Genomic DNA, 27200 nt, shown 5'->3' on the forward strand with positions numbered 1-27200 from the left:
GCCTTGGGAACCAGCTGGAGGAGCTGGTTGAAGTGGCTAGGGAGAGGGAAGTCTGGGCTTCCCTGTCAAAGCTGCTGCCCCCGCGACCCGACCCCGGAGGAAGCAGAATAGAATGGATGGATTAACTCTCTCAGTGCCATTGATGATGATCTTTAAATGAGTTTATCACTAGTTGAAGTCCGATGCAGTTCGTCACAGGGTTCCTACAGGTTTCCGCAAGTTAAATTTAAGACTTTTAAAGACCAAATTAAGACCGTTTTTAAAAACCTTAATACCAACTTCACAGCCATACCGACCAACAAAAACAAAATCCATGAATTTGTATTAATTCATGTCTTGACGGTAGAAATGTGGAATGTGGGCTGGATGCACGAATGCAGCATATTGAATAGGCTACTCACGCAACACCACCACAGCGCAGACACAGACCACAGACAACAGGCCAAGTAGAGGCGTTCTCGTTCACATTAGCATCATCGTAAACTCTCGGGCAACCACAACACCTCTGCTTTCATGGTTGCTGTGGACCCAAGCGATGTGCGTAGATCCACTCTCGCAAATCCACTAGCAATTGTAGCTGGGCTGGGATGCAGGGTGGATGCAGCACTAGCTGCTAGCTGGCTAGTGTTAGCTCCTGTTGCTTTGCTTACATTAGCAGCTTGCTGGCTGGCTTTAGCTTCTGTCCCTTCAGGCTCGTGAGCTGCGGGCTGTCTTAAACAGGCAGATAGAAAAACGTCAGCAATGGAGGGAGTTTGTTTCTCTCCTTTCATGGAGGTTATGTGCTTGGATGATTTAGCATGGGATGCTAGCGCCTTCATGCCCATTGTAAACATTGCATCTGTGTAGTGTAGAGCATGGCATTTTGTCAGGACTCTTGTCCTGACACGTGACGGGAAGTGAATGAAAGTCAACGGGATCGTGCAGGAGCAGGAGTCACATTGATCTGTATAATAATAGTGATTTTTTTCAGCCGGTTGCGCAGCACACCAAATTGAAGAAGCAACCATATTTGTAGTCATCTTTCAGTGACTCAACGCTGTTTTGACTTGGGTTAGCAAGTCAAAAGAACTAGACAAAATCCCATAATTCATCAGTGCTTGTTGACGATTTTGACCCGTGGCTGCGTTGCGTTCTCAATGATTGGCTCCTCCGCCTGGCTTACTTATTTAGGCTATGTTATTTAATCAAAATGACAAATGACACTTTTGAGGAAAAATATAGACACGGAGAAGTTATACATTATAAAATTTTAAGACCCTGCGCCTCCGTCCCCTTGGTCGGCTCTGCGGACCGTGGCAGCTGCTGCTGCCCTCTTGCCGGCGGGGCCTCTTGGGGCCCACGGGGGCCTTGGGTGGAGTTTGCTGTCCCTGGCCGGTGGGGTGGACATCCCCCGGTCTCCGGCGCTTAGCGTAGCGCCTGCCCGGGGTGTGGGGGGGTGCGCCGGGGGTGGTTTGGGGCAGCGATTGATGCGGCCGGTGGTTCTGGTGGACGAGGCCACGCCTACGGGAGCCTGCCTCTTAATTCACGCACTCCTCACTTTGCACTGTAATTATTTTTGACCCTGGCACCTACATACTCTTCCATTTCTCCGGGGAGAGTTGGGACGGGGCCATACAGTCCCGGCCCGGCTCCCCCCAGATTTTATTGCATCACACACTAAGGTTTTGGGATTGATGGGATCTGCTGAGGGTGGGTTCTTACGGTTAACTCCTCACGGCAGGCCCCGGGGTTGGTGGTGCATCCCCTCTTCCCATCCCCGGGGGATAGTTTATGGGAGCGCGGGTGGCCCGGGAGACCACTCTGGATCCCGGGGGGTGGTGACGATGGCTCCTTTGCTGGGCTGCGAGAGGAGGAATGCGCTCCCAGAGCCCGGACTGGCGGTAGGGCGGCGTAGGGTCGGTTGCCAACTGGCTTACACCCACAAGGGATTCACACGATTACTGGGTTCTAGATCACAGAGCTGATTTGTGTACACTCTACCCCTTTCAATCATTTAGCTTACAGACTCTCCCACCCCTGTCCCCTTCTTTCCTGGGTCAACAGGCACCCCACATGGAGTCAACCGGAAATACATCTAGCTGACGATAGCACCAACACATTAATAGTTAGTGTAGGCGTTCAATGTATTTCTTGTTGTTTTTTGTGTTTCTTTTCTTTCTTTTCTTGTGTTTCTTTTCTTCTGTCCCCCCATAGCCCCTTTCCTGTTCGCTGTTTTGTCATAATGAATCAGATATGACATTTAGACTTCCATTCTCCATGTCAAATAGCTGAACAGGACAGGTTAAAAATAAATAAATAAAATTGTAAGACCCAGATATGAATACTTTTAAAGGTATTAATTCCCAGTTCATAAATTCAATGCTTTGAAGACTTTGTAAGACCCCGCGTGAACCCTCTGGTCAATGGCGGCCAATGAGTTAACTGAGATTGGATTATTCCCAAGTGTCCTCCAGATGAAAGTGTGTAAAGTTTAAGGCCGGTCTGTTCTCCAAACAAACGGGGAACAAAAATGCTAACCCCTAATTATCAGGCGGAATTGGTAAAAGAAATCATTTGCTTTGTTTTGAGTCTTTTTGCAGTCGCTTGTAAAGCCCACTATTCCTTTAGTTCCGTCTTTTAAAAACTCCCCCATCAACCCCTTCCTGTTGTAAATCTTAACGGAGGAGCACTGAGAAAAGCACAAAACAGCCACGCATGGCCTTGAGTGAGTCATTTCGCGCAGTGTGTAGTGCACGCACGTGTATTGGCACGCATTAGCTTTCGGAACAGCATCAATGCTAGGTTTGCTTTCAATATCCTCCATGAACTGATTTTTAGGTTATGGGTAAAATCAGGTTGCGGTTACGATCATTTCAAAGCTCTTTCCTAGTACTCCAACACATGAAGTCTTCGCATGCTTGAGTTTTTCATCATTGTTAGCTTCCCTTGTCAACAGTTGACTTTTTCCACACTGGTATGTGCGCTTGTGTTTGAGTGTCAAGGTGTGTGCGGTTGAAAAACGAGACCCCCAGGTATGGAGCCCGCAGGTATAGAGCCGGTCACACAAGCTCGTGCATGCTTACCTAGCGCTCATATCTGCTTGAAAATCTGAAAAGCTGCAGTTAGGAATAGAAAGCAAATAGTGGCAGTGTTCCTATCAGGGCGATGTTGGTTCCCACACTGAAAAGCTAATAAAAACTGTGTCTCTTGTCATGTGTCTTTAGGTAAAAACCCCACTGACAAAGGGGCTGCCGGGGACTATGGCGTCCCTAATCCCGGACCGGCCTTCAAAGAGGTTTGGCAGGTGAAAGTCTGGCCCAAAGGTCTGGGGCAAGCCAAAAACCTGGTGGGCATTTACCGTCTCTGCCTCACTGAGAAGACAATCAACTTTGTTAAGCTCAACTCTGACGCCGCCGCTGTGGTACTGCAACTCATGAATGTCCGACGCTGTGGGCATTCTGAAAATTTCTTCTTTGTCGAAGTCGGCCGCTCTGCGGTGACAGGCCCGGGCGAGTTCTGGATGCAGGTGAGTCTCAAGTTTCCAGTCGAGTCAAAAAAAACAAACTGCTATGTTGTTTTTGTTGTCTTTGCATGAAGACTTACAAAAATCTGACTTTTTGTTTGGCCCCAATATCTAGGTGGATGATTCAGTGGTGGCTCAAAACATGCACGAAACATTATTGGAGGCTATGAAGGCACTAAGCGAAGAGTTCCGCCAGCGAAGTAAATCTCAGTCCAATTCCGGTCCAGGAGGAGGTGCAACCGCTTCGAACCCTATCAGCGTTCCCACACGCCGTCACCACTCAAACCCTCCACCCAGCCAGGTGGGGTTCACCCGCCGACCGAGAACAGAGCCTCCCGGAGGAGCTAACGGCGGGACGGGGATGAGCAGCGCCAGCGCTTCTCCCACACCCCGACACAGCTTTCCGAGGTCTCGTACCGCCAGTGACGGGAGCAAGGCCGAGGAAGGCCTCACGGGAATCCCCAGCTCCAGTCCCTCGGCTAATGGATCTTGTTCTACCACGCCCATCCTCAGGTCAAAGTCGACTCGCTCGGCACCCGCCTCGACAGCTAAAACGCCTCCTGGTCTGATGCGCTCTATCTCAACTCCGGCACCCTCCCCAGCCCCGAGCTTGTCCTCCAGCTCTGGGCATGGATCAGAATTTGGTGGCATGGCATCTTGTGCGGGTCCCGCGGCAGGGACCGGCACCTACAGTCGCGTTCCCATGCATTGCGCTTCTGCCTCAGGTTCCCCAAGTGACTACGGCTCCTCAGATGAATATGGCTCTAGCCCGGGGGAACAAAACCTCCTTGTGTCCCCCAGCCTGCCTGGAAGTTCTGTCGGTAGCGTTGGCAGCCAGTCACTTGGCGAGGAGGGAGCTAATTACATTTTAATGGGCCAGCATAGTGGTGGAAATATCAGCACTAATCAAAGCAGCGTGACGTCCAGCTCCTTGCCAGCACCCGGAGCGCCAGTCTTTGGCTCCCAAGGCCAGACGAGGAGAGTTCTTCGCCGTTCCTCAAGCCGGGAATGTGAAGCGGAACGTAGGTTGCTGAGTAAGCGTGCCTCCCTACCTCCCATGGCGTTAGAGAGGCTGGTCCCGTGTCAGCACAGAGCTGAGGAGCCGGCAGAGGAAGACTCGGCCGACTACGCTATAATGTCAAGGAGCACCAGCCGTGAGTCATTTTCGTCTACGTCATCCGCAACACAGAGGGAATTTCTCATGGCTGCTGGCTCAGCAGGAGGAGCAGGAGGGGGGTACTTGGATGTGGCAGGAGAGTTCAAAGGTGAAAGCGGCGGGGATTCAGCTGCTGTTGTCGATTTAGGAGTGGATAACGGCTACATGTCCATGTTGCCGGGAGTCACTCAGCCTCCGGTGTCTCTACCCCAATCACCGGCTGTCTCTGTCCCAGACACGGAACCTAAAGCTGCTGATGATTACATGGCAATGACTCCTAACAGCAGCGTGTCCCCGCCGCAGCAGATCCGACCTCCGCCGACCTCAGACGGTTACATGATCATGTCTCCAAACAGCAGCTGCTCGCCTGATCAACGTGGTGGTCTTTCTTCAGGGGCTTGGGTGGGCAGTGGGAGTGCAGATAGCAGGGCAGGTAGCGATTACATGAATATGTCACCTATCAGTGCGCGCTCTGTAAACGGTAGCCCCCCACCTTCAGATCACGCTAGCCAATTGGAGACCAGTTCTCAACAGCAGGTCCCCAAGATGGTGTACTCTTACTATTCGCTTCCCCGTTCATACAAACACAATCCCTCTTCCAGACACTTTGACGATGGTCCCGGACGTGGCAGAAGGCCAAACGGGGGAAGTGGTAGGGGAGGTAGGACAATCGGGGGACGTCAGGAGCCGACTGCCGTGAACAGTTCAATGTCAGGACGACACCTGTCGCTTTCCTCATCCTCGTATTCGTCCAGCTCAGCCAGCAGTGAAAGTCTAGGAGAAAGCGAGGAAAGAGCAGCAAGCGGCATGGCTCCCACCCCTAAAGATGGGACTAAGCTCCAGCAGCGACGAGGCTCCACTGGGTTACCAAAACACAGTATCCACTCTCGAAGCAGACCTGTGAGCTTGTTTGTTGATGTATCCAAAGCCAACACGCTTCCCAGGGTCCGTGAGAACCCCTTGCCCCCAGAACCTAAGAGCCCTGGCGAGTATGTCAGTATTGAGTTTAAGGGAGATAACGGCAACCAGCCTGGGGTCGGAGGAGGGCGTGGCCGTGTTCTCAGGAATGCATCCTCTAACCCTCAAGGTACAAACAACCAACATCCTCAACACAGACCCGTGTCTTGCCTCGGGAATTTTAACCCCCTGCCCCGCAGCCCGTCTGCGCCCGTTACCCCTCCAGCTGCTTCTGAGTATGTCAACATGGACTTGGGCCCTTCTCCATCACCCTCGCCGCATACCCCGCTGATGTTCCCTCCTTTCCACACCCCTCCCACACCTCCAACTTTGGCTCTCGCTTCCAAAGTTCCTGATGCCGAATCAACTGTCCCTTGTGAAGAGGCGGCGGCAATCGCCGAGGCGCCGCTAAGGAAAACCCGAGAGACGGTCCCAGAGTCTGAGTCCCCCACGTCGTGCGGGGACTACACAGTGATGGCATTCAGCCTGAACAATACCACTGCTCCTAGGTCGTCCTCTAGCGTCTCACCAAAAGCTCCTTCCCCGACAAGGACTGAACCCTCTGTCGCACCACGGGGTTTAGACTTTGCTTTAGCCAAAACGGGTCCCAACCCGGATCACGGAGCCAAAGTCATCCGTGCCGACCCCCAAGGACGTAGAAGACATTGCTCTGAAAGCTTCGTCGCCTCATCTTCTCTCTCCACTCCGGGTTCCACCTCCTCTTCGTCAACTGCCTCACTCTTCCCAGAACAAACCGGAACCCGGCGACAGGGCTTCGAAGGCACACCGTGGCGCAATTGCACCGTCCCAGACGCATCCGCGCAGTCGCCTGTCCCTGGACAGCAACAGGTGGTCACCACGCAACCCCCCATCACGGAGCAAGGCCTTAACTACATAGACTTGGACCTGGCCAACAAGGAGAGCCCTCACTTAGGCCTGGATGGAACGCCGGGAAGCCAGGCTCCCGCGCGCCTCTTTTCAGCTTTGGCTGCAAATCCCGTCGGAGGAGGGGCCGTGGCTGCCGGCAGCTCCAGCGTCAACACCTATGCCAGCATTGACTTTTACAAATCCGAGGAGTTGCGGACTCATCAAAACGGAAATAAGGAGGGAACAGGTAAGATTATTGTCTTCTTTGGTAATTCCATAATAACTGTTTTAATGCTTTTGTCACCTAACGCTTCCCGGCCTGCTGAAGTCGTACGTTCCTATACATAATACAAGCGCCGTTGCTTCCGCTCGGCTTGAGCCATTGTTTTCTTGCCACAAACATCTCACTGCAGCACCGTTTCCAGACAATGAAAGCATTCAGACTTGCCATCGAAGCGTCCCACTCAGAGTTGAACCGATGAACCTGCGGTGTGACATGAGCATTTGGTGTCTCTTTGTATTTTAGCGCCCTTTCATGTAAGAGTTATGCTACCTTCCTATAATTTGAAGGAAAATGTGCTCTTCCACTGTCATTTATGCTCCTTGCATTCCTTTTCGGGGGTGTGGGGACCACAGCTAAAAAAGGCCACGAACCCCGTGAGACGTCCCCCAGCCCCCGATAGCAAAACATTCCTTTTGAGCCACTGTCTACACAGAATTGGCCTGTTAGGAGCTTGGCGCCTGCAGCCGGAGCAGATAGATGAGCATTTAAATGCCATGTGGATTTATGTGCATCAGTAACCCTTCCACAGTGGGCCTCTTGTCACAGCGCCGCCCCTGCCCGCCCGCGCTGTTTGCGTAGCGGCCCTGCCCAAACATTTCATACCGTGACTCCAATAGCTATAGGTTGCCCTTCCAGACGGACGTTTTATATAGAAATGCTTACTGGCTAGCACCGCGGCGGGGAGAATGTTGCACCTTGACTGTGAATGTTGAGATCGGGCCAGGGTTGCACTCGCACCGTCTCGCAAATGCCTTTGAACCGCACTCGCTGCTTTCATTTCCCGCCTCCTACTTGCCCCCCGATTCCTTGACTAATAAAAGATCCCCTTGTTAGAGTCGTAGGGGTCTTCCAAATTCTCTTCCGCTCGCCTTGTTTGCCGCCTCGTATCAGTCTCGATATGAGTGAAATTTTAGTTAATTGAATATACAGTGGTATGAAAAAGTATGGAATTTCGAACATTTCAGCATAAAATCGCCATCAAATTTGATCTGATCTTTGTCAAAATCACACAGATGAAAAAACAGTGCTTTAACTAAAACCTCCCAAACATTTAAAAAAAAAATTTTTTTTAAACCTGTCCTGTTCAGCTGTTTGACACAAAGAATGGAAGTCAAAGTGCCCGGACAGTCTGAACAATTTTAATGTTTGACATTGAGAGTCTGACATGCTCCCATTGTGATCACTCAACATACCTTGTTTATTATGACAAAGCAGCGAACAGGAAGGGGGAACAGAAGAAAAGAAACACAAGAGAAGAAAGAAAAACACAAACTACAACAAGAAATACATTGAACATCTAGACCAATTACTAATATGTTGGCGCTATGGTCAGCTAGATGTATTTCCGGTTGACACCATGTGGGGGGCCTGTTGACCAGGGAAAGAGGGGGACGGGGGTGGGAGAGTCTATAAGCTAAATGATTGAAAGGGGTAGAGTGTAGACAAATCAGCTCTGTGAACTAGAACCCAGTAATTGTGTGAATCCCTTGTGAGTGTAAGCCCGTTGGCGACCAACCCTATCGCCAATCCCGGCACCAGGACCCTCCACCCGAGCGCGCCCTATCACATCCAGCCGCACGCGAGCGCCACCAGGCGCGCGACAGCCACGCAGACGAGCAGAGACTCCACGCGGGTGCCAACCCAGGGCCACGGCCCGGGGAGGGAGGGAGGGCGGGCTTGGGGGCTGGCGGTGAAGCGCAGCCCATCCCTTCTCCTGCAGCCCAGCAAAGGAGCCCCCCCCCTAGGATCCAGGGTGGTCCCCCGGGCCACCCACGCACCCATCAACCGGCCTTCAGGGATGGCAAGAGGGGACGCACCACCAACCCCGGGGTATTCCGTGAGGAGGTAAGTCATATTTTAATAAGAATAGCATGCAAACAATGAAAGAAGAGGGAAAATAGGTAAGTGAACCATCACATTTAAGATTTTGTGCACCCCCCCACTTTGGCAGCAATAATTTCAACCAGACGCTTCCTGTAGCGGCAGATCAGTCTGGCACATTGATCAGGACTAATCTTAGCCCGTTCTTCTCTCCAAAACTGCTGTAGTTCAGTCAGATTCCTGGGATGTCCGGCATGAATCTTCACAGTGTATCACAAAAGTGAGTACACCCCTCGCATTTCTGCAGATATTTAAGTATATTTTTTCATGGGACAACACTGACAAAATGACACTTTGACACAATGAAAAGTGTCTGTGTGCATCTTATATTAATAGAGCCCGCCCGCCTGTCTCATCAGACCATAGGACATGGTTCCAGTAATCCATGTGCTTTGTTGACATGTCTTCAGCAAACTGTTTGCGGGCTTTCTTGTGTACCGTCTTCAGAAGAGGCTTCCTCCTGGGGTGACAGCCACGCACACCAATTTGATGTAGAGTGCGGCGTATGGTCTGAGCACTAACAGGCTGACCCCCCACCTCTTCAATCTCTGCAGCAGTGCTGACAGCACTCCTGTAATGAGTCACATGATATTTTGGAGAGAAAATGACAAGCAGTACTCAATTTGGACATTTAGGGATGTACGTAGTTCCCATGTGGTGTACTCACTTTTGTTGCAATGGGGTTTAGATATTAATGGCTATATTTTGAGTTATTTTGGGGGGAAATAAATAACTATTATATAAGCTGAACACAGACTACTTTCCATTGTGTCAAAGTGTCATTTTGTCAGTGTTGTCCCATGAAAAGATATACTTAAATCTCTGCAGAAATGTGTGGCGTGTACTCACTTTTGTGATACACTGTAGGTCATGCCACAGCATCTCAATGGGGTTTAAGTCTGGACTTTGACTTGGCCGTTCCAGAAGGTGTATTTTGCTCTTCTGAAACCATCCTGAAGTTTTGGATCTTTGTCTTGTTGCAGTATCCATCCTCTTTTTAGCCTCAACTGTCTGACAGATAGCCTCAAGTTCTCCCGCAAAACCTTTGAATTTATTCTTCCATTAATGATTGCAAGTTGCCCAGGCCCTGAGGTAGCAAAACAACCCCAAATCATGATGATTCCTCCATTATGCTTCATGGTGGGGATGAGGTGAGCTGTTCCATTTTTCCTCCACACATGACGTTGTGTTTTTACTCCCAAACAATCCAACTTTGTGCTCATCAGTCCACAAAATATTTTCCCAAAACGTCTGTGGAGTGTCCAAGTACTTTTTTGCGAACATTAAACAAGCAACTATGTTTTTTTTTTTAGACAGCAGTGGCTTCCTCCGTGGAGTCCTCCCATGAACACCATTCTTGGCCATAGTTTTTTTTAGAGATATTGGACCGTGCCCGTGATTTCTGTAAGTCTGTAGCAGACACTCTTGGGTTCTTTTTTACCTGTTTGAGTATTCTGCGCGGAACTATTGGCGTCATCTTTTGTAGATGGCCGCTACTTGGGAGGGAAGCTACAGTGCCTAACTCTTTCCATTTGTAGACAACTTCTCTGACTGTCAAATGATGAACATCCAGACTTTTAGAGATGGTTTTGTATCCTTTCCCAGCTTTATACAAATCAACAATCCTTGATCGCAGGTCTTCAGACAGCTTGTTTGACCGAGCCATGATGCACATCAGACAGTGTTTCTCATCAAGACATTTCTTACCAGGTGTGTGTTTTATAGTGGGCAGGGCAGCTTTAAACCACTCATTAGTGATTAGGCACACACTTGACTGAAAATGTTTGGTAAAAATTGGTTTCAATTGCTCTTTAAGTCTCCTTAGGCAGAGGGTTCACTTATTGATTTTCCCCCCTTCAGTCATTGTTTGCATGCTATCCTCATTAAAATATGAAAACCTATAACTATTTGGGTGGTTTTAGTTAAAGCAGACACTTTATTTTCATCTGTGTGATTTTGACAAAGATCAGACCACATTTGATGGGGATTTTATGCGGAAATGTGAGAAATTCCAAAGGGTTCAGATCATTTTTCATACCACTTTATATATAAGCTACCAAGCAAGTAGCATTCCGAGTAAAGTTGCAACGTGCGATAGATCGAAGCCGATTTCGTAAATTTTGGGAGATCAGCGATTGGTTGTTTGCTAAGGAAAAAAATATCACCTGCAACTTAATTTACTGATGGGATCCACCTAATAAGGGATGGCGGGACAGATTTGGGTATGACAGCGAAGTGTGCTCTAAAGGTATTTTTCCTTATCTCACTTAAAGGGATGACGCCAACAAGCCGGGAGCGATTATAAACGAAGAATAAATGTTTAGAATGACCTTTTTATCTTCGTCGTCATGCGTTTGAAATATTTTGTCTAGTTTCATCGTAGGAATCTTATCTTAAAACAAAGCCTGATTGTTTGACTAACATACCCAGCGTCTGCAATCAGTTTTCTTTTCAATCATATAAACTTTTATGACCAAAACAAACCAGCCCTTCCTTAAATTGTTGTACGGTGTCCCCAGTGCACAGAGGCAGGTCTGTTCGCGCTGCTAATTGGACAAAACGCATGCATAACTGGCCAATTGGATCACTATCCGCTACACGTGTGTTCCATTTCCCTTGCTGTCTAGACGCTTTGCAGGGAAGTGAATTATGAAGTTGCTTGTAAGACGCTTTAACTCAAGAAATCTTCTTCAAAAATACAGGCAATGGATGGAATTAGCGTGATTGCCGGTTAGATGCATGCTAGCATGTTAGCAGCCCTTTAACCACACGATGCCTGAAATGGCATTTAACTCATCGGCTGCCATTGACTGTGACAGACCTCCACTCCATTTTCACTGCGGAGGTTGACCGATCGACCCCCTCCCACACACACACATCAAAAAGCACATTGAAATAGAAATAATAATGAATAGAAAAAAACCTAAAAATGAATATTAAAAATATAATATGGGGAATGTATCCGTTTTATTTGGTCTACCGACACACACACCCCACAATCAACAGGAAGTGACCCAAAATCTACAGGAAGTCCGAGAAGGTTCAAAATCGCACGAAAAGACCCGAAATGCCCTCAAATCAATAGCAAGTGACCCTGAAATCCCTCCATATTAACAGTAAGTGTACCAAAATTAAAAGGAAGTCAACCCGAAATGCCACAGAATCAACAGGAAGTGACCCAATATGTAGAGGAAGTCAGAAAACCCTCAAAATCAACATGAAGAGATCTGAAATGCCCTCAAATCAATAGCGAGTGACCCTGAAATCCCCCCATATCAACAAGAAGTGACCCAACATGAGCAGGAAGTGAACCGGAAATGCCTTCAATCAACAGGAAGTGACCCAACATGAACAGGAAGTGACCCAATATCTACAGGAAGTCCGGGATGCCTCAAAATCAACAGGAAGAGACCCGAAATGCCCCCAAATCAAGACGAAATGACCCCGAAATCCCTCCATATCAACAGTTAGTGACCAAACATGAACAGGAAGTGAAACCGAAATGCCCTAAATCAACAGGAAGTGACCCAATATCTACAGGAAGTCCAAGATGACTCAAAATCAACATGAAGAGACCCAAAATCCCTCCAAATCACTAGGCAGTGACCCTGAAATCCCCCTATATCAACAGGATATGACCCAAAATTAAATGGAAATCAACCCGAAATGCCCTCAATCCACAGGAAGTGACCCAAACTCTACAGGAAGTCCGACATGCCTCAAAATCAACAGGAAGGGACCTGAACTGCCCCCAAATCAATAGCAAGTGACCCCGAAATCCACCCATAACAACAGGAAGTGACCCAACATGAACAGGAAGTGAACCTGATATGCCCCACAATCAACAGAAAGTGACCCAATATCTACAGAAAGTCTGAGATGCCTCAAAATTAACAGAGACCCGAAATGCCCCCAAATCAAGACGAAATGACCCCCAAATCCCTCCATATCAACAGTAAGTGACCCAACATGAACAGAAAGTGAACACGAAATTCTCCACAATCAAGAGGAAGTGACCCAGTTTCTACAGTAAGTCTGAAATGCCACAAAATCAACAGAAAGAGACCCAAAATGCCCCCAAATAACTACAAAATGACCCTGTAATCTCTCCATATCAACAGTAAGTGACCCAACATGAACAGGAATAAAACCCGAAATGCCCCACAATAAACAGGAAGTAACCCAATATCTATAGGAAGTCCGACATGCCTCAAAATCAACAGAAAGAGACCCGAACTGCCCCCAAAATCAATAGCAAGTGACCCCGAATCCACCCATAACAACAGGAAGTGACCCAACATGAACAGGAAGTGAACCCGAAATGCCTCACAATCAATAGGAAGTGACCCAATATCTACAGGAAGTCCGAGATGCCTCAAAATCAACAGGAAGGGACCCGAACTGCCCCCAAATCAATAGCAAGTGAGCCAACATGAACAGGAAGTCAACCTGAAATGCCCCTCAATCAACAGGAAGTGACCCAATATCTAGAGGAAGTCCGAGAAGCCTCAAAATCAACATGAAGAGACCCCAAATGTCCCCGAATCAATTGGAAGTAACTCCAAAATCAACAGAAAGTGGGGTGGGGGGGTGGGGGTTGTATGCAGCGGCCACAGTTCCTTCGCGGGTCGGCCCAGCCAGAGCCCCGTCTCCGTGTGCCGGGTACCGGGGAGGGGCTCCCTGGTGTCATACCGCGCACACCTCCTGGCCTGGGGGGGTCGCGCCTCCGTCCCCCTGCGCTGTCCGCTTCTGTGGACCACGGCGGCTGCCGCTGACCTTCTATCGGTGGGGTCGTCGGTGGGGCCTCCTGAGGCCCATGGGGCCTTGGGTGGGGCTTGCTGTCCCTTGCCGGTGGGGTGGATATCCCCTGGTCTCCGGCGCTTGGCATAGCGCCTGTTCGGGGTGCGGGGTGGGTGCTCGGGCGGCGGTGGGCGGATGCGGCTCCTCGGTGTTCTCCTACTTCCGCCTTCCCCTCTCTTCTCTGCCTGGGTATCCGCCCTGCGCTCTGTTGCGGGTCGCTGGCTGGGCACCGGTGCGTCGGCTGGGTGTTACCTGCTCCGGCGGGGACCCTGCCCTGGGCTTGGAGGGCCGTTGGGGGTCCCAAGGCGTGCCATGCCAGTTGGGCGGGGCTGCGGCTGTGGCTCGTGGGCCGGGTGGGCGTGCAGGGGTGGGCGTGGGGTCGGTGATGCGTCCCCTCTTCCCATCCCTGAATCCCGGTGTGCGGGTGGCCCAGGGGACCACCCTGGATCCTGGGGCAGAGATGATGGCCCCTTTGCCGGGCTCACAGAGGAGAGATGGGCTGCGCTGCCCCCCCCACGCGCGGCTGGATGTGATTCGGCATGTCGGGTGGGGGGGCCCCGGTGCCGGGATTGACGATGGGGCGGCGTAGGATCGGTTGCCGACGGGCTTACACTCACAAGGGATTCACATGATTATTGGTTTCTAGATCACAGAGCTGATTTGTGTGGACTCCACCCCTCCCAATCACTTATCTTATAGACCCCCTTCCCCCTTTTTTTTCCACTTGGTCAACAGGCCCCCCACATGGTGTCAACTGGAAATACATCTAGCTGACAAGAGCACCAACATATTCATAGTTAGTGTAGGCGTTCAGTGTATTTTTTGTTGTTGTGTTTCTTTTCTTTCGTTTCTTCTGTTCCCCCATAACCCCTTACTGTTCGCTGCAGAAAATTACCCCATATCAACATGAAGTGACCCTGAAATACCACCACGTCAACAGGAAACTGTATTTTTCAATTGAATATTCAATATTTAGCATCTTATGAATACTATCTAAATGTTCCTCGATTGCTTTATGTATGTTTGTTAAATTTAAATTCAAACATCAAATGCTAACAGTATAGATTCTTTATGACGACAGGTGTGTCTGGGAATCCGGGTCGGGCTAACAGCGCGTTACGTAAATGGCCACCACGTGGACTGTACATGATCCCCCCGACTAGCCCCCATGCACACAAACGCCACTCACAGCGCTTTATCTGTGTGTGTGTCTGGGCTGTAAATGAGAAAAATAGGCTGCCATAAACTATCCAAGTCTGCCGCGCGCTACGCGAGCCGCTTGCCAAGTCCTATACAAATAGAGGCGCAGAACCAGCCTGGACGCGTTTTTGTTTTTATTGTGTATTTCGGAAGAATTGACACAAAAACACACCTCGTGGAAAAATATTGAGGTATGAAAAAATAGATTTGGAATAAGTGTTTATGTAGTTTGCACTTTGCTCTTCTATAAAGCTTGCCCCACCTTTTTGGAAGCATTCCACTGCAATGGCAGCCAAACCCTGATTAATTGACAGCTTGTTGATTAGCAAACAGTGGATTTTGAGAGGTTTTTGAGGTTTTTAAAAGCAATTTATTTTTGTCAAGTTTTTTAAAATGTACACTTTTTTTAATAATAAATTGGTGAAAATGTGAGTAGTTTGTGTCTTTTAGTTTTTGTATTTTATTTTGGTAGTTAAATTAAGAAAAAAAGAATGATTAAATATATATATACATAAAAAGAATATTTGTCTTTTTTTTGTTTAATTTAGATTTTTAATAAATAAGTAAATGCTTAAAAAAGGACAAATATTTTGTTTTTAATTTGAGTTTTTTCCCCTTTTTTTATTTAATTATTTATTATTTTTTAAATTTTATTTTGGAAGTTTCATTAAGAAAAATATTGAATAAAAAGAATAATAGAAGAAAACAAATTTTCTCTATATATTTTTTTCTGTTTTTTAAAAAAAAAATTCATTTACATTTTTTAATAAATAGGATAGGATTTTGTTTTTTTTTCTATTTATTATTTTTATTATATAATTATCATTTATTTTTATATTTTTTGTGTCTTATCAGGTTTTTAAAAATTTAGATTTCTTAAAAAATAATAAAATGGGGAAAATGTTTTTTTTGTATTTTGGTAATTTAATTAAGAAAAAATATTAAATAAATAGTATATTAAAACACAAAAATTGAGTAAAAAAATATTCTCTGTATTTTTCTTTTTTGTTTAATTTACATTATTAATAAGTAAATGCTTAAAAAATATTTTCATTTTATTTTGTTTTTAATTTTAGGATTTTGTTTTTTATTTTTATTAATTAGTCAATTAATTTTATTATTTTATTTCATAATTATTTATTTATTTTTATTTTTTATTTGGTCAGGTTTTTAAAATTTTAGATTTTTAAAAAATAATAAAATGGGGAAAATGTAAGTATTTTTTGTGTTTTGTTTTGGTAATTAAGAAAAAATATTAAATAAATAGAATAATAAAATAGAATAAACTTCTATGTACTATATATTAATTCGTTTTTAAAAAGGCCAATATTTTCTTATTTTGTTTTTAAATTTAGGATATTATTTTTTATTATTATTGTCCATGTAAATGTTGTTTTTATATATATTGATTTGCTTTGTTTTATTTACATTTTTTAATAAATCAATAAAACGGTAAATATTCTTTTATTATCATCAGTATTATAATTATTTTTTGGGATTCAGATTATTTTTATTTTTCAATGAACTTTGTCAAGGAAAAAAAAATGTTGGTTTTTGTATGTTTATATTTTTCAAAAAAAAAAAAAAAACTAAAAAATTTTGGGGGGGATTCTGAGCTTTTTTTATTTGAATTTTTTGTTGTTGTAAAGAAATAGTAAATTATTTTGATGATAAATTCTCTTGTATGCGTAAAATTTTTTTAAATAATCTTTTTGGTTTTATTTACATTTTTAATCAACAAAAGTAGGAGCAATGAAAAATAATAAATAATATGAAATATAACTATTCTTTATTTTTAATTTTAGGATTCTGATCTTATTTGTATGTTAAAAATAATAATAAAACATATTTAAAAAATTTTAAAATATATTTATATATTTGTTTATTTTTTAACATTTTATTTATTGATATTTTTCAAATATACAGTATGAAAATATGGTGTATGCAGTACTTCTAAATTTGGGGGATTCATTAAAATCCTCTAAATATTCCCTTTTTAAAATGTATTTATTGAGCTAGGAAAAGGAAGAAAGGGAGGAGGAAAATGTTCCTACCCTCCCCCCGTCCTCCTCTGCACTCAGTCACCTCCAAGCATTGGTGCGCGTCCAAAAAACGTCGCGCACAATCGACGCTCTGTGGCCAACGTGGCAAGATCTTGCACTGAAATGAAAATGAGTTTATTCCTAGTAGTCGTCGTCCGATCCGTTTGAAGTGGGAGGGTTGGCGCGTCATCAGCGAGCAGCGCCGCTAACCGCGTCAAGAGCTTAACTCCGCCCGGTGGGCAACGGCGAGCGCAAAGCCTATTAAAGTCTTGCTAACTCTCATACGAGGAACACGTCTGGATTTAATAGTGTTTGTTTACTTGTGATCAGTATATTGCCCGAGCGGCGAAGAGGTCAGAGTTCATCCCGGGGTCGGCTAAAGGCCGGCTAACCTGATAAAAATGCATCTCGGGATCAGAATTTTCTTCATTTGGCGTATTTTCTGGTTAAAAATGAGCTGATTTGCATTGACCACCACGTAATTTTGGCATATTAATACTTAAAACGCTGAAATGAACAACCTGGTGTCGCCTGCTCCGGCGGGGAAACCTGTCCTGCCCCAGGCTTGGTGGGCCGTTGGGGGTCCCATGGCGTGCCATGCCGATTGGAGGGCTGCGGCTCGCGGGCAGGGGTGGGCGTAGGGTCGGTTGCCGACGGGCTTACACTTACAAGGGATTCACAGGATTACTGGTTTCTAGATCACAGAGCTGATTTGTGTTCACTCCACCCCTCCCAATCACTTATTTTATAGACCCCCACCCCCTTCTTTCCCTGGTCAACAGGCCCCCCACATGGTGTCAACTGGAAATACATCTAGTTGACGACAGCACCAACATATTCAGAGTTAGTGTAGGCGTTCAATGTATTTCTTGTTGTAGTTTGTGTTTCTTTTCTTTCTTCTCTTGTGTTGCTTTGTGTCATAACAAACGAGGTATGTTGAATGATCACAATGGGAGTATGTCATACTCTCAATGTGAAACATTAAAACTGTTCAGACCATCCAGAGACTTAGACTTCCATTCTCCGTGTCAAATAGCTGAACAGGACAAGTTTAAAAGAAACGGGGATAGACGTCCTATCCGTTTTGATTGGGAGGGGCTGGAAAATGGAGAATATCTAATGTTTTTTCTTTCTTTCTTTAAAAAAAATTTTTTTTTTTAAACTTTTAGGAATAAATAGAGAATATTTTCTCATATTTTGATGCTAATAAATGCTAATATCTTTAAATTAAATCTCCATATTTGAAAAGAAAATGTTGCCCATTTTGTTGAAAATATAGGAAAATAAAAATGAAAAATTAATGCATTAATTAGTTTGCATTTTTTTTTAATTTTAAAATTAAAAATTGTCAAATATATTTTACTGTTACTAAATTTTTTATAGTCATAAATACTAACATTTTTAAATGAAATCTCCATATTTGAAAAGAAAATGTTTTCCTTTTTTGGTGAAAAAATAAAAAACATAAAATAAAAATGAAAAATAAATGCATAAATTTATATGTATTTTTTTTTTATTGAAAACATTTTTAAATTTAAAAGTTTTACTGTTACTAATATTGATATTTTTAAGTTAAGTCTTCACATTAAAAAAATGTTTACCATTTTTTCCTGATTTTGGGAAATAAGTAAATAATAATGGAAAAAAATGCAAAAAGTAATAGGTTTTTTTATATTTAAAAAAAATAATTTTTCAAAAATAAATAGAGAATATTTACGTTTTTTATTGTTTTTATAGTAATAAATACTAATATTTTTAAATGAACCCTTCATATTTGAAAAAATGTTTACCAATTTTTCCTTTTTTGGTTCAAAGTAAGTAGATTTTAAAAAATGAAAAATAAATACATAAAATAATCTATAATTTTTTTATTTTTAAAATTAATAATTTAAATATAATTTTTACTGTTACAAATATTTATGTTTTTAACTTAAATCTTCACATTTAAAAAAATGTTTACCATTTTTTCCTTTTTTTTTTGGTAAATAAATAAGTCACTAAAAATGGAAAAAAAAAGAAAAAAAAGCATAAAGTTGTATATAGTTTTTTTTTATTTTAAATAGAATTTTTTCCAAAATAAATAGAAAACATTTACTGTTATTAATGTTTTTTTATGTTTTATAAAGTAATAAATACTAATATTTTTAAATTAAATCTCCATATTTGAAAAGGAAATGTTGACAGATTTTTAAATTTAAAAAGATAAAAAGTAGATACTTTAAAAATTATATAATTTTTTTTTATTTTAAATTTTTAATTTTCCAAATATAAAATATTACTTACTACTTACTTACTACTTACTAATATAGTGGCAGTAATATTCATATTTTTATATTGAATCTTCATATTTAAAATAAAAAATGATATATATTTTTTCATACAAAAATGAAAAATAAATGCGTAAATACATTATTATTCATTAAAAACAAATACATAAAAAGATAAAAATGAAAAATAATTCAATTAAAAGATAAAAATTACATTTTTACATTTAGCCAATTTTAATTAGAAAAAAAATGTTTCAAAAAATGTTAAAAATAAATGAAAAAATATTTTCGTTTCTTTAAAAAAAAAAAAAAATCAATATATATGTATATTTAATGCTATTAAAGAGTAGACTCAAAATTGAACCTACAAAATGAAACATGATCATTCAATTCCAAAAATCAAATCAATTTGACATCTATCGCCGTCACTTCGGAGCCAACGTTATTACAAAATCCCCACGTTGCGCCGAGCTCCAATACATTTGTTGCGCCGAGGACCACCTTACGTAAGATGTGCGGCAGACGTGTTTGCTCAGCGTGGCCGTTAATGTCCGGAGAGCGGTCGTTAACCTTTCGCCGCCTTGTCTCAATTTGCCCGCGTTTGCCATTAATAACACGCTGCGTATTCAGAGGCGCCCGCCGTCTCAGCCAGGTGGTGACATTTTGTTCTTCGTCGCTGCATAGGAATAATCACATCTCGCTGCTGGCGGCCTGCGTCATGGCGCTGACGTAGGTGATCAATTAACGTTCACCTACTTTAATGCATACACTGTACTACCTTCCCTACGCAATACCATCACGGTGCTGATTGGGGGCCCGGCAGCAGTGTTGTTTTCCATAATGAAAATATTTTGTCATATTTCATGACGATGACGAGACGGTAACAAGCTAAAAATGTGTTTTGGGAGACTAAAACGTCACGAGACTAACGCCAGTTTTCGTCTGACGAGGCGAAACTGCGCAATAGTTTCCATCATGTTCAGAATGTGTGATTTTATGTGTAGACTATCACTCTGCCAACACTGTTGCCGTTCAACATGCCTCCTAGCATGCATTTCAGCGCTACAGATGTAAATACATCAGAATTCATGTTCTGTGCCAAATATTTCTTCAGTTACTATTCTAGTTGTTTCATTAATTGCTAGTTATGGTATTTGGTACCACTTTATTTGACAGTGGCACCATAAGAATGTTATTAGACAATCATAATTATGACATGACACTGCCATGAGCATTTGTCAATGCTTATAACAGATGTCATTTAGCGTTAGCCAGCAATTTATCTCACTTTTGAATGGATGTAAAAGATCCAAACTAGACATAAATGGAGTTATTAACACAATGACACTTGATGACATGTCATAAGCATTCAGTAATGCCCATTATGGTTTCATGTCATAAATATGAGAGTCTTATCACGCTACTGTCAAATAAAGTGTTACCAAATACCATAACAAGCAATTAATGAAACAAGTGGAACAGTAACTGAATAAATAATTGGCACAGAACATGAATTTTGACTTATTTACATCTGTAGCGCTGCAATGCATGCTAGGAGGTATGTGTTGCCTATTAACAAATAAGCCCCACTAGACGCTAAGCCGCAGCTGTCCTCACTGTATTATGGGATATTTACCTTAAAAGATATTAACCGGTAACACGTTATTTGACAGTGGTATCATAAGACCAAATGAACCACCATGAAGCTTTGAACCAATTGGCTACAAAGTTATCTCACTTTTGAATGGATGTAAAAGATTCAAACTGGACATAAATGGAGTAACATAATTTGCCGGGTGACACTTAAGTTTTCAGTAATGCCCATGATAGTTTCATGTCATAAATATGACCGTCTTATGACAGTCTTATGACGCTACTGTTACCAAATACCATAACAAGCAATTAATGAAACAACTAGAACAGTAACTGAATAAATAATTAGCACAGAACAAGAATTGTGATTGTTATTTACATCTGTAGTGCTGCAATGCATACTGGGAGGCATGTGTTGCCTATTAACAAATAAGCCTCACTGGACGATAAGCTGCAGGGATATTTACCTCAAAAGACTGGTAACCGGTAACACGTTATTTGACAGTGGTATCATAAGACCAAATGAACCACCGTGATGCTTTGAAACAATTGGCTGCAAAGCTTTCTTGATTCAAGAAGCTTCATTTGGCCATCACTGCTCTCTTGGGGGGGGACAGTCAACATCTGCTGCCAACACTGTTGTCGCCCAACATGCCTCCTAGCATGCTTGCAGCGCTACAGATGTACATAAATCAAAATTCATGTTCTTTGCCAATTATTTCCTCAGTTACTGTTCCAGTTGTTTCATTAATTGCTAGTTATGGTATATGGTAGCACTTTATTTGACAGTGGCGCCATAAGACTGTCATTAGACAATCATAACTATAACATGACACTGTCATGAGCATTAATGAATGCTTATAACAGATGTCATTTAGCGTTATGCGGCAAGTTATCTCACTTTTGAATGGATGTAAAAGATCCAAATTGGACATAAATGGAGTTAGTTACATAATTTGCCGGGTGACACTTAATGACATATGTCATAAGCATTCAGTAATACCATGATAGTGTCATGTCAAAAATATGCTTGTCTTATGACAGTCTTATGACGCTTCTGTCAAATAAAGTGCTACCAAATACCATAACAAGCAATTAATGAAACAAGTGTAACAGTAACTGAAGAAATAATTAGCACAGAACATGAAATTTGATTGTTATTTACATCTGTATCGCTGCAACGCATACTAGGAGGCATGTGTTGTCTATTAACAAATAAGCCCCACTGGACAGTAACCCACAGCTGTCCTCACTGTATTTTGGGATATTTACCTCAAAATATATTAACCGGTAACACGTTATTTGACAGCGGCATCATAAGACCAAATGAACCACCATGAAGCTTTGAACCAATTGGCTACAAAGCTTTATTGCGTCAAGAAGGTTCATTTGGCTATCACTGCTCCCTTGGGGAGACAGTCAACCTCTGCTGCCAACACTGTTGTCGTCCAACATGCCTCCTGGCATGCATTGCAGTGCTACAAATGTAAATAAATCAAAATTCTTGTTCTGTGCCAATTATTTCTTCAGTTAATGTTCCAGTTGTTTCATAAATGCTAGTTATGGTATATGGTAACACTTTATTTGACAGTGGTGCCATAAGACTATCATTAGACAATCATAACTATGACATGACACTGTTATGAGCATTAATGAATGCTTATAACAGATTTCATTTAGCGTTATGAATGGATGTAAAAGATCCAAACTGGACATAAATGGAGTTAGTAACATAATTTGCCGGGTGACACTTAATGACATATGTCATAAGCATTCAGTAATACCGTGATAGTGTCATGTCATAAATACGACCGTCATATGACAGTCTTGTGACGCTACTGTCAAATAAAGTGTTACCAAATACCATAACAAGTAATTAATGAAACAACTAAAATAATTAGCACAGAACAAGAATTTTGATTGTTATTTACATCTGTAGTGCTGCAATGCATACTAAGAGGCATGTGTTGCCTATTAACAAATAAACCCCACTGGACGATAAGCTGCAGGGATATTTACCTCAAAAGATATTAACTGGTAACACGTTATTTAACAGTGGTATCATAAGACCAAATGAACCACCATGAAGCTTTGAACCAATTGGCTGCAAAGCTTTATTACTTCAAGACACTTCATTTGGCCATCACTGCTCCCTTGGGGGAGACAGTCAACCTCTGCTGCCAACACTGTTGTCGTACAACATGCCTCCTGGCATGCATTGCAGCGCGACAAATGTAAATAAATCAAATTCCTGTTCTTTGCCAATTATTTCTTCAGTTACTGTTCCAGTTGTTTCATAAATGCTAGTTATGGTATATGGTAACACTTTATTTGACAGTGGTGCCATAAGACTGTCATTAGACAATCATAACACTGTCATGAGCATTAATCAATCCTTATAAAAGATGTGGAGGCGGCATGTTGTCGACATGTTGTATTCCTATCTGGGCTGTGAGTGCGTGTTTGTGTGTTTGGGGGGGGTGTCATGTCATCAGCTTATCAAACGTGTATTTGAGGGGAAAAAAATTGACTGACACATTCAGCAAGTGAAAAGGGGTAAATGTCAGCCTGAACATAATGAAAGTAATTCACTTAATAATACTCGGGTCAATTCTATCCATACAACATATGGAAAGACAATCTCAATTACCTATATAACTGAACTCATGATATAATGCCAATAAGGTTCCTTGAAAGTTGGTGGTTACAATTTTAGCATCCTGAAAAGTTGCTAGTGTCATGTCCCTACTGTACATATGCAAATCTACGCCCTTGGTTTTGGAGTTGCTTTGCTGCCTCTGGCACTGGACTGCTTGTGCGTGTGCATGGCATTATGAAGTCTGAAGACTACCAACTAATTTTTGCAGCATAATGTAGGGCCCAGCGTGAGAAACCTGGGTCTCCCTCAGAGGTCATGGGTCTTCCAGTAGGACAATGACGCAAAACACACTTCAAAAAGCACTAGAAAATGGTTGGAGAGAAAGCACAGGAAACTTCTAAAGTAATGAGTCCAGACCTGAATCCCATAGCTTATCATGGTGTCCACGTGTCAATGTAATGAGCTAACAATAGCACCACTATAGGTTGCATAGAGGTGTAAAAATGTATTTCTCTTGTTATTTGTTCTTCCCCTTTTCTGTCTGCATTCGTCTCTAGTCACGTGCACATATGACATAAGTCATTACATTTCCTGAAATTGTTGCTTATTTGGTAAGCGGACAGAGAGATAAAATCTATTACATTCTCAAAACCTTTAGACTGGATGTCCCAAGTCATATTTCAACATGTGTTGCTTAAGAACAGCTTGGTGAGCCGCAATCTTGCAAAAAAAAAAAAAAAAAAAACCCAAAGGAAAAAAATCTTATATTTAAAAAAAAAAAAAAGTATTGTATTTATTGAAAATAAAGCTAATTATTCTTTTTTTTTTTTTTTTTTTTTGTAGAAGTGCATCTTTGTCATTGAAAGAGTTTATATAGAATTATTTGTTACTTTAAATGTATTTAGTTATATTCCATATTTGATTTATTAAGAAAAAATGTTATTAAAAAAATTAACAAAAAAATATCTTTCATTTATATACTGGATTTTTTTAATTAAAAAAAAAAGGGGTGGGGGAATCTTTTTTTTTCCCCAAACAAAAAAATATTCTTTATTTTATTTTATTGTAATTATTGAAAATAAAACCATAAATATTCTCTTTTTTTTATTTTTTATTTTTATAAAATAAAATAAGTAATTTTTATTTCATAATTCCAGGAAGATTTTTTTTAAACATTCCATGTTTGTAATTGAATGATTAATATCAAATTATCTTTTAAAAATGTATTTCTTTAGATTTTATATTAATTTATGATTTTTTTTTTTGTATGTAGAAAAAAATAAAAAAAATAAAAATCATTATTAACAAAACAGTACATGGAAAAAAAAATACAATACAAACAAATATTTTTTTTTTCTAATTTTATTGTAATTATTGAAAATAAAATAAAACCGTAAATATTCTTTTTTTTTTTTTTTTTTTTTAATTTATTGTTATTAAATAAAATAAGTAATTTTTATTTTATAATTCCAGGAAGATTTTTTTTGGGGTCACATTCCGTCTTTGTAATTGAATGATTAATATCAAATTATCTTTTAAAAATATATTTCTTTAGATTTTATATTAATTTATGATTTTTTTCTGTATTTAGAAAAAAAAATGGAAAAAAAAATACAATACAAACAAATATTCTTAGTTTTTTTTGTTTTTTGTTTTTTTAATTTTATTGTAATTATTGAAAATAAAATAAAACCATAAATATTCTTTTTTTTAAATTTATTTTTATAAAATAAAATAAGTAATTAGTAGTAGTAGTTTTTTTTGGGGTAACATTTTGTCTTTGTAATTGAATGATTATATCAAATTATCTTTTAAAAATGTATTTCTTTTCATTTTATATTAATTTATGATTTTTTTTGTATCTAGAATTTTTTTTTTAAAAACTAACAAAAAAATCATTTAAAAAAATGGGAAAAAAATACAAACAAATTAGACTCTTATTAAGCTTAATTTTTTAAAATAATTCTCATAATTATATTGTATTTATTAAAAAAGAATAAACTCGAAATGTTCTCTTTTTTTTTTAAAGATGTTTATCTATTTATATGTTTTAATTTTAGGGAAAAAAATAATGATATGTTACTTGAGAAATATATATATTTTATATATTAGTATTTTAATGCATTATTTTTGAAAAAAACAAACAAAAAATAATTCATTAATAGATGATTTCTAAATTATAGCAAAAATTGAAAAAAAAATCCAACAAAATATTTGAAAAAAAAAAAAAAGAAAGAAAAAACATTTATCCACTATCCGATGCACTTATCACCAAAATAAAAGCCGATAACTCATTTTGATGGTTTGCTTTTAGTGGTAAACTGATATGTAAGTCAGCGTCACGTCAAAAAATGGCAAAATCTCAGTGCTCTTTTTCTTTTGAAGAGCGAATAAACAGCACGAGTCAGTGACTGAACCTCCCTCTGGCTAGCGAGTCGTCCGTCCCTGTATAATTTAACGTGTCTGCCATTGAAGAAGGCTAAACATAGCGTCTGTGTCTATGTGTCATGCACACGTGCGTGTCTCTTCATTTTGGCGCGGGTGGCCAAAAGGCGGGAATCGAGTCGTGTTTTAGGCCGTCGGGGGGGGGGGGGCTAAATATAGCCCTCGCATCAGTAGGAAGAGGGAGAGTCGCAATTAGAGGATTTGAGCAGTGCTGGGAAATTGTAGGGAAAGGACCCATGCTTGCCCGTTTGTTGTTTTGGCTCATGGCGCCTACTTTTAGAGTGAGTCATTCCACTCAGACACACACATACACTGCTGGCCAAAAGTATTGGCACCCCTGCAATTCTGTCAGAATTAATGCTCAATTTCGCCCAGAAAATGATTGCAATCACAAATGCTTTGATAGTAATATCTTCATTTATTTTGCTTGCAATGAAAAAACACAAAAGACAGTTAAAAAAAATATATATATATCATCATACGACTGTCATAAGACAGAATGAACCACCATGAAGCTTTGAACCAATTGGCTGCAAAGCTTTATTGCTTCAAGAAGCTTCATTTGGACATCACTGCTCCCTTGGGGGAGACAGTCAGACTCTGCTGCCAACACTGTTGTCGTCCAACATGCCTCCTAGCATGCATTGCAGCGCTACAGATGTAAAAATCAATCAAAATTCATGTTTTGTGCCAATTATTTCTTCAGTTACTGTTCTAGTTGTTTCATTAATTGCTAGTGATGGTATTTGGTTACTCTTTATTTGACAGTGGCACCATAAGACTGTCATTAGACAATCATAACTATGACATGACATTGTCATGAGCATTAATGAATGCTTATAACAGATGGCATTTTGCGTTATTCAGCAAGTTATCTCACTTTTGAATGGATGTAAAAGATCCAAACTGGACTTAAATGGAGTTAGTAACATAATTTGCGGGATGAGACATCTGTCATAAGCATTCAGTAATGCCTATGATAGTGTCATGTCATAAATATGACCGTCTTATGACAGTCTTATGACGCTACTGTCAAATAAAGTGTTACCAAATGCCATAACAAGCAATTAATGAAACAAGTGGAACAGTAACTGAAGAATTAATTAGCAGAGAACATGAATTTTGATTGTTATTTACATCTGTAGCGCTGCAGTTCGTACTAGGAGGCATGTGTTGCCTTTTAAAAAATAAGCCCCGCTGGACGATAAGCCGCAGCTGTCCTCACTGTATTATGGGATATTTACTTCAAAAGATATTAACCAGTAACATGTTATTTGACATCAGCATCATAAGACCAAATGGACCACCATGAAGCTTTGAACCAATTGGCTGCAAAGCTTTATTGCTTCAAGAAGCTTCATGTGGCCTCTGCTGCCAACACTGTTGTCGTCCAACATGCCTGCTAGCATGCATTGCTGTGCAACATTTCGAAATAACAATCAAAATTCATGTTCTGTGCAAATTATTTCTTCAGTTACTGTTCAACTTGTTTCATTAATTGCTTGTTATGGTATTTGGTAACACTTTATTTGAAAATAGCGTAATAAGACTGTCAGACGATCATAACTATGACTTGACATTAGGCCTGAACGATATTGGAAAAAACTA

General features: G+C 41.2%; 1 protein-coding gene across 1 annotated transcript in view; it reads left to right on the forward strand.

Moving 5' to 3' along the window:
• si:ch73-335l21.1 (insulin receptor substrate 1-B) overlaps positions 1-27200 on the forward strand; it is a 55178-nt gene that overhangs the window by 15833 nt on the left and 12145 nt on the right. The window contains exons 3-4 of the mRNA XM_057854331.1: positions 3204-3505; positions 3618-6729. Of these exons, the coding sequence (XP_057710314.1) occupies positions 3204-3505; positions 3618-6729 (3414 nt within the window). The remainder of the gene's footprint in view (positions 1-3203; positions 3506-3617; positions 6730-27200) is intronic.

This window comes from Corythoichthys intestinalis, chromosome 13, assembly GCF_030265065.1.
Source record: "Corythoichthys intestinalis isolate RoL2023-P3 chromosome 13, ASM3026506v1, whole genome shotgun sequence".
Taxonomy (NCBI): Eukaryota; Metazoa; Chordata; class Actinopteri; order Syngnathiformes; family Syngnathidae; genus Corythoichthys; species Corythoichthys intestinalis.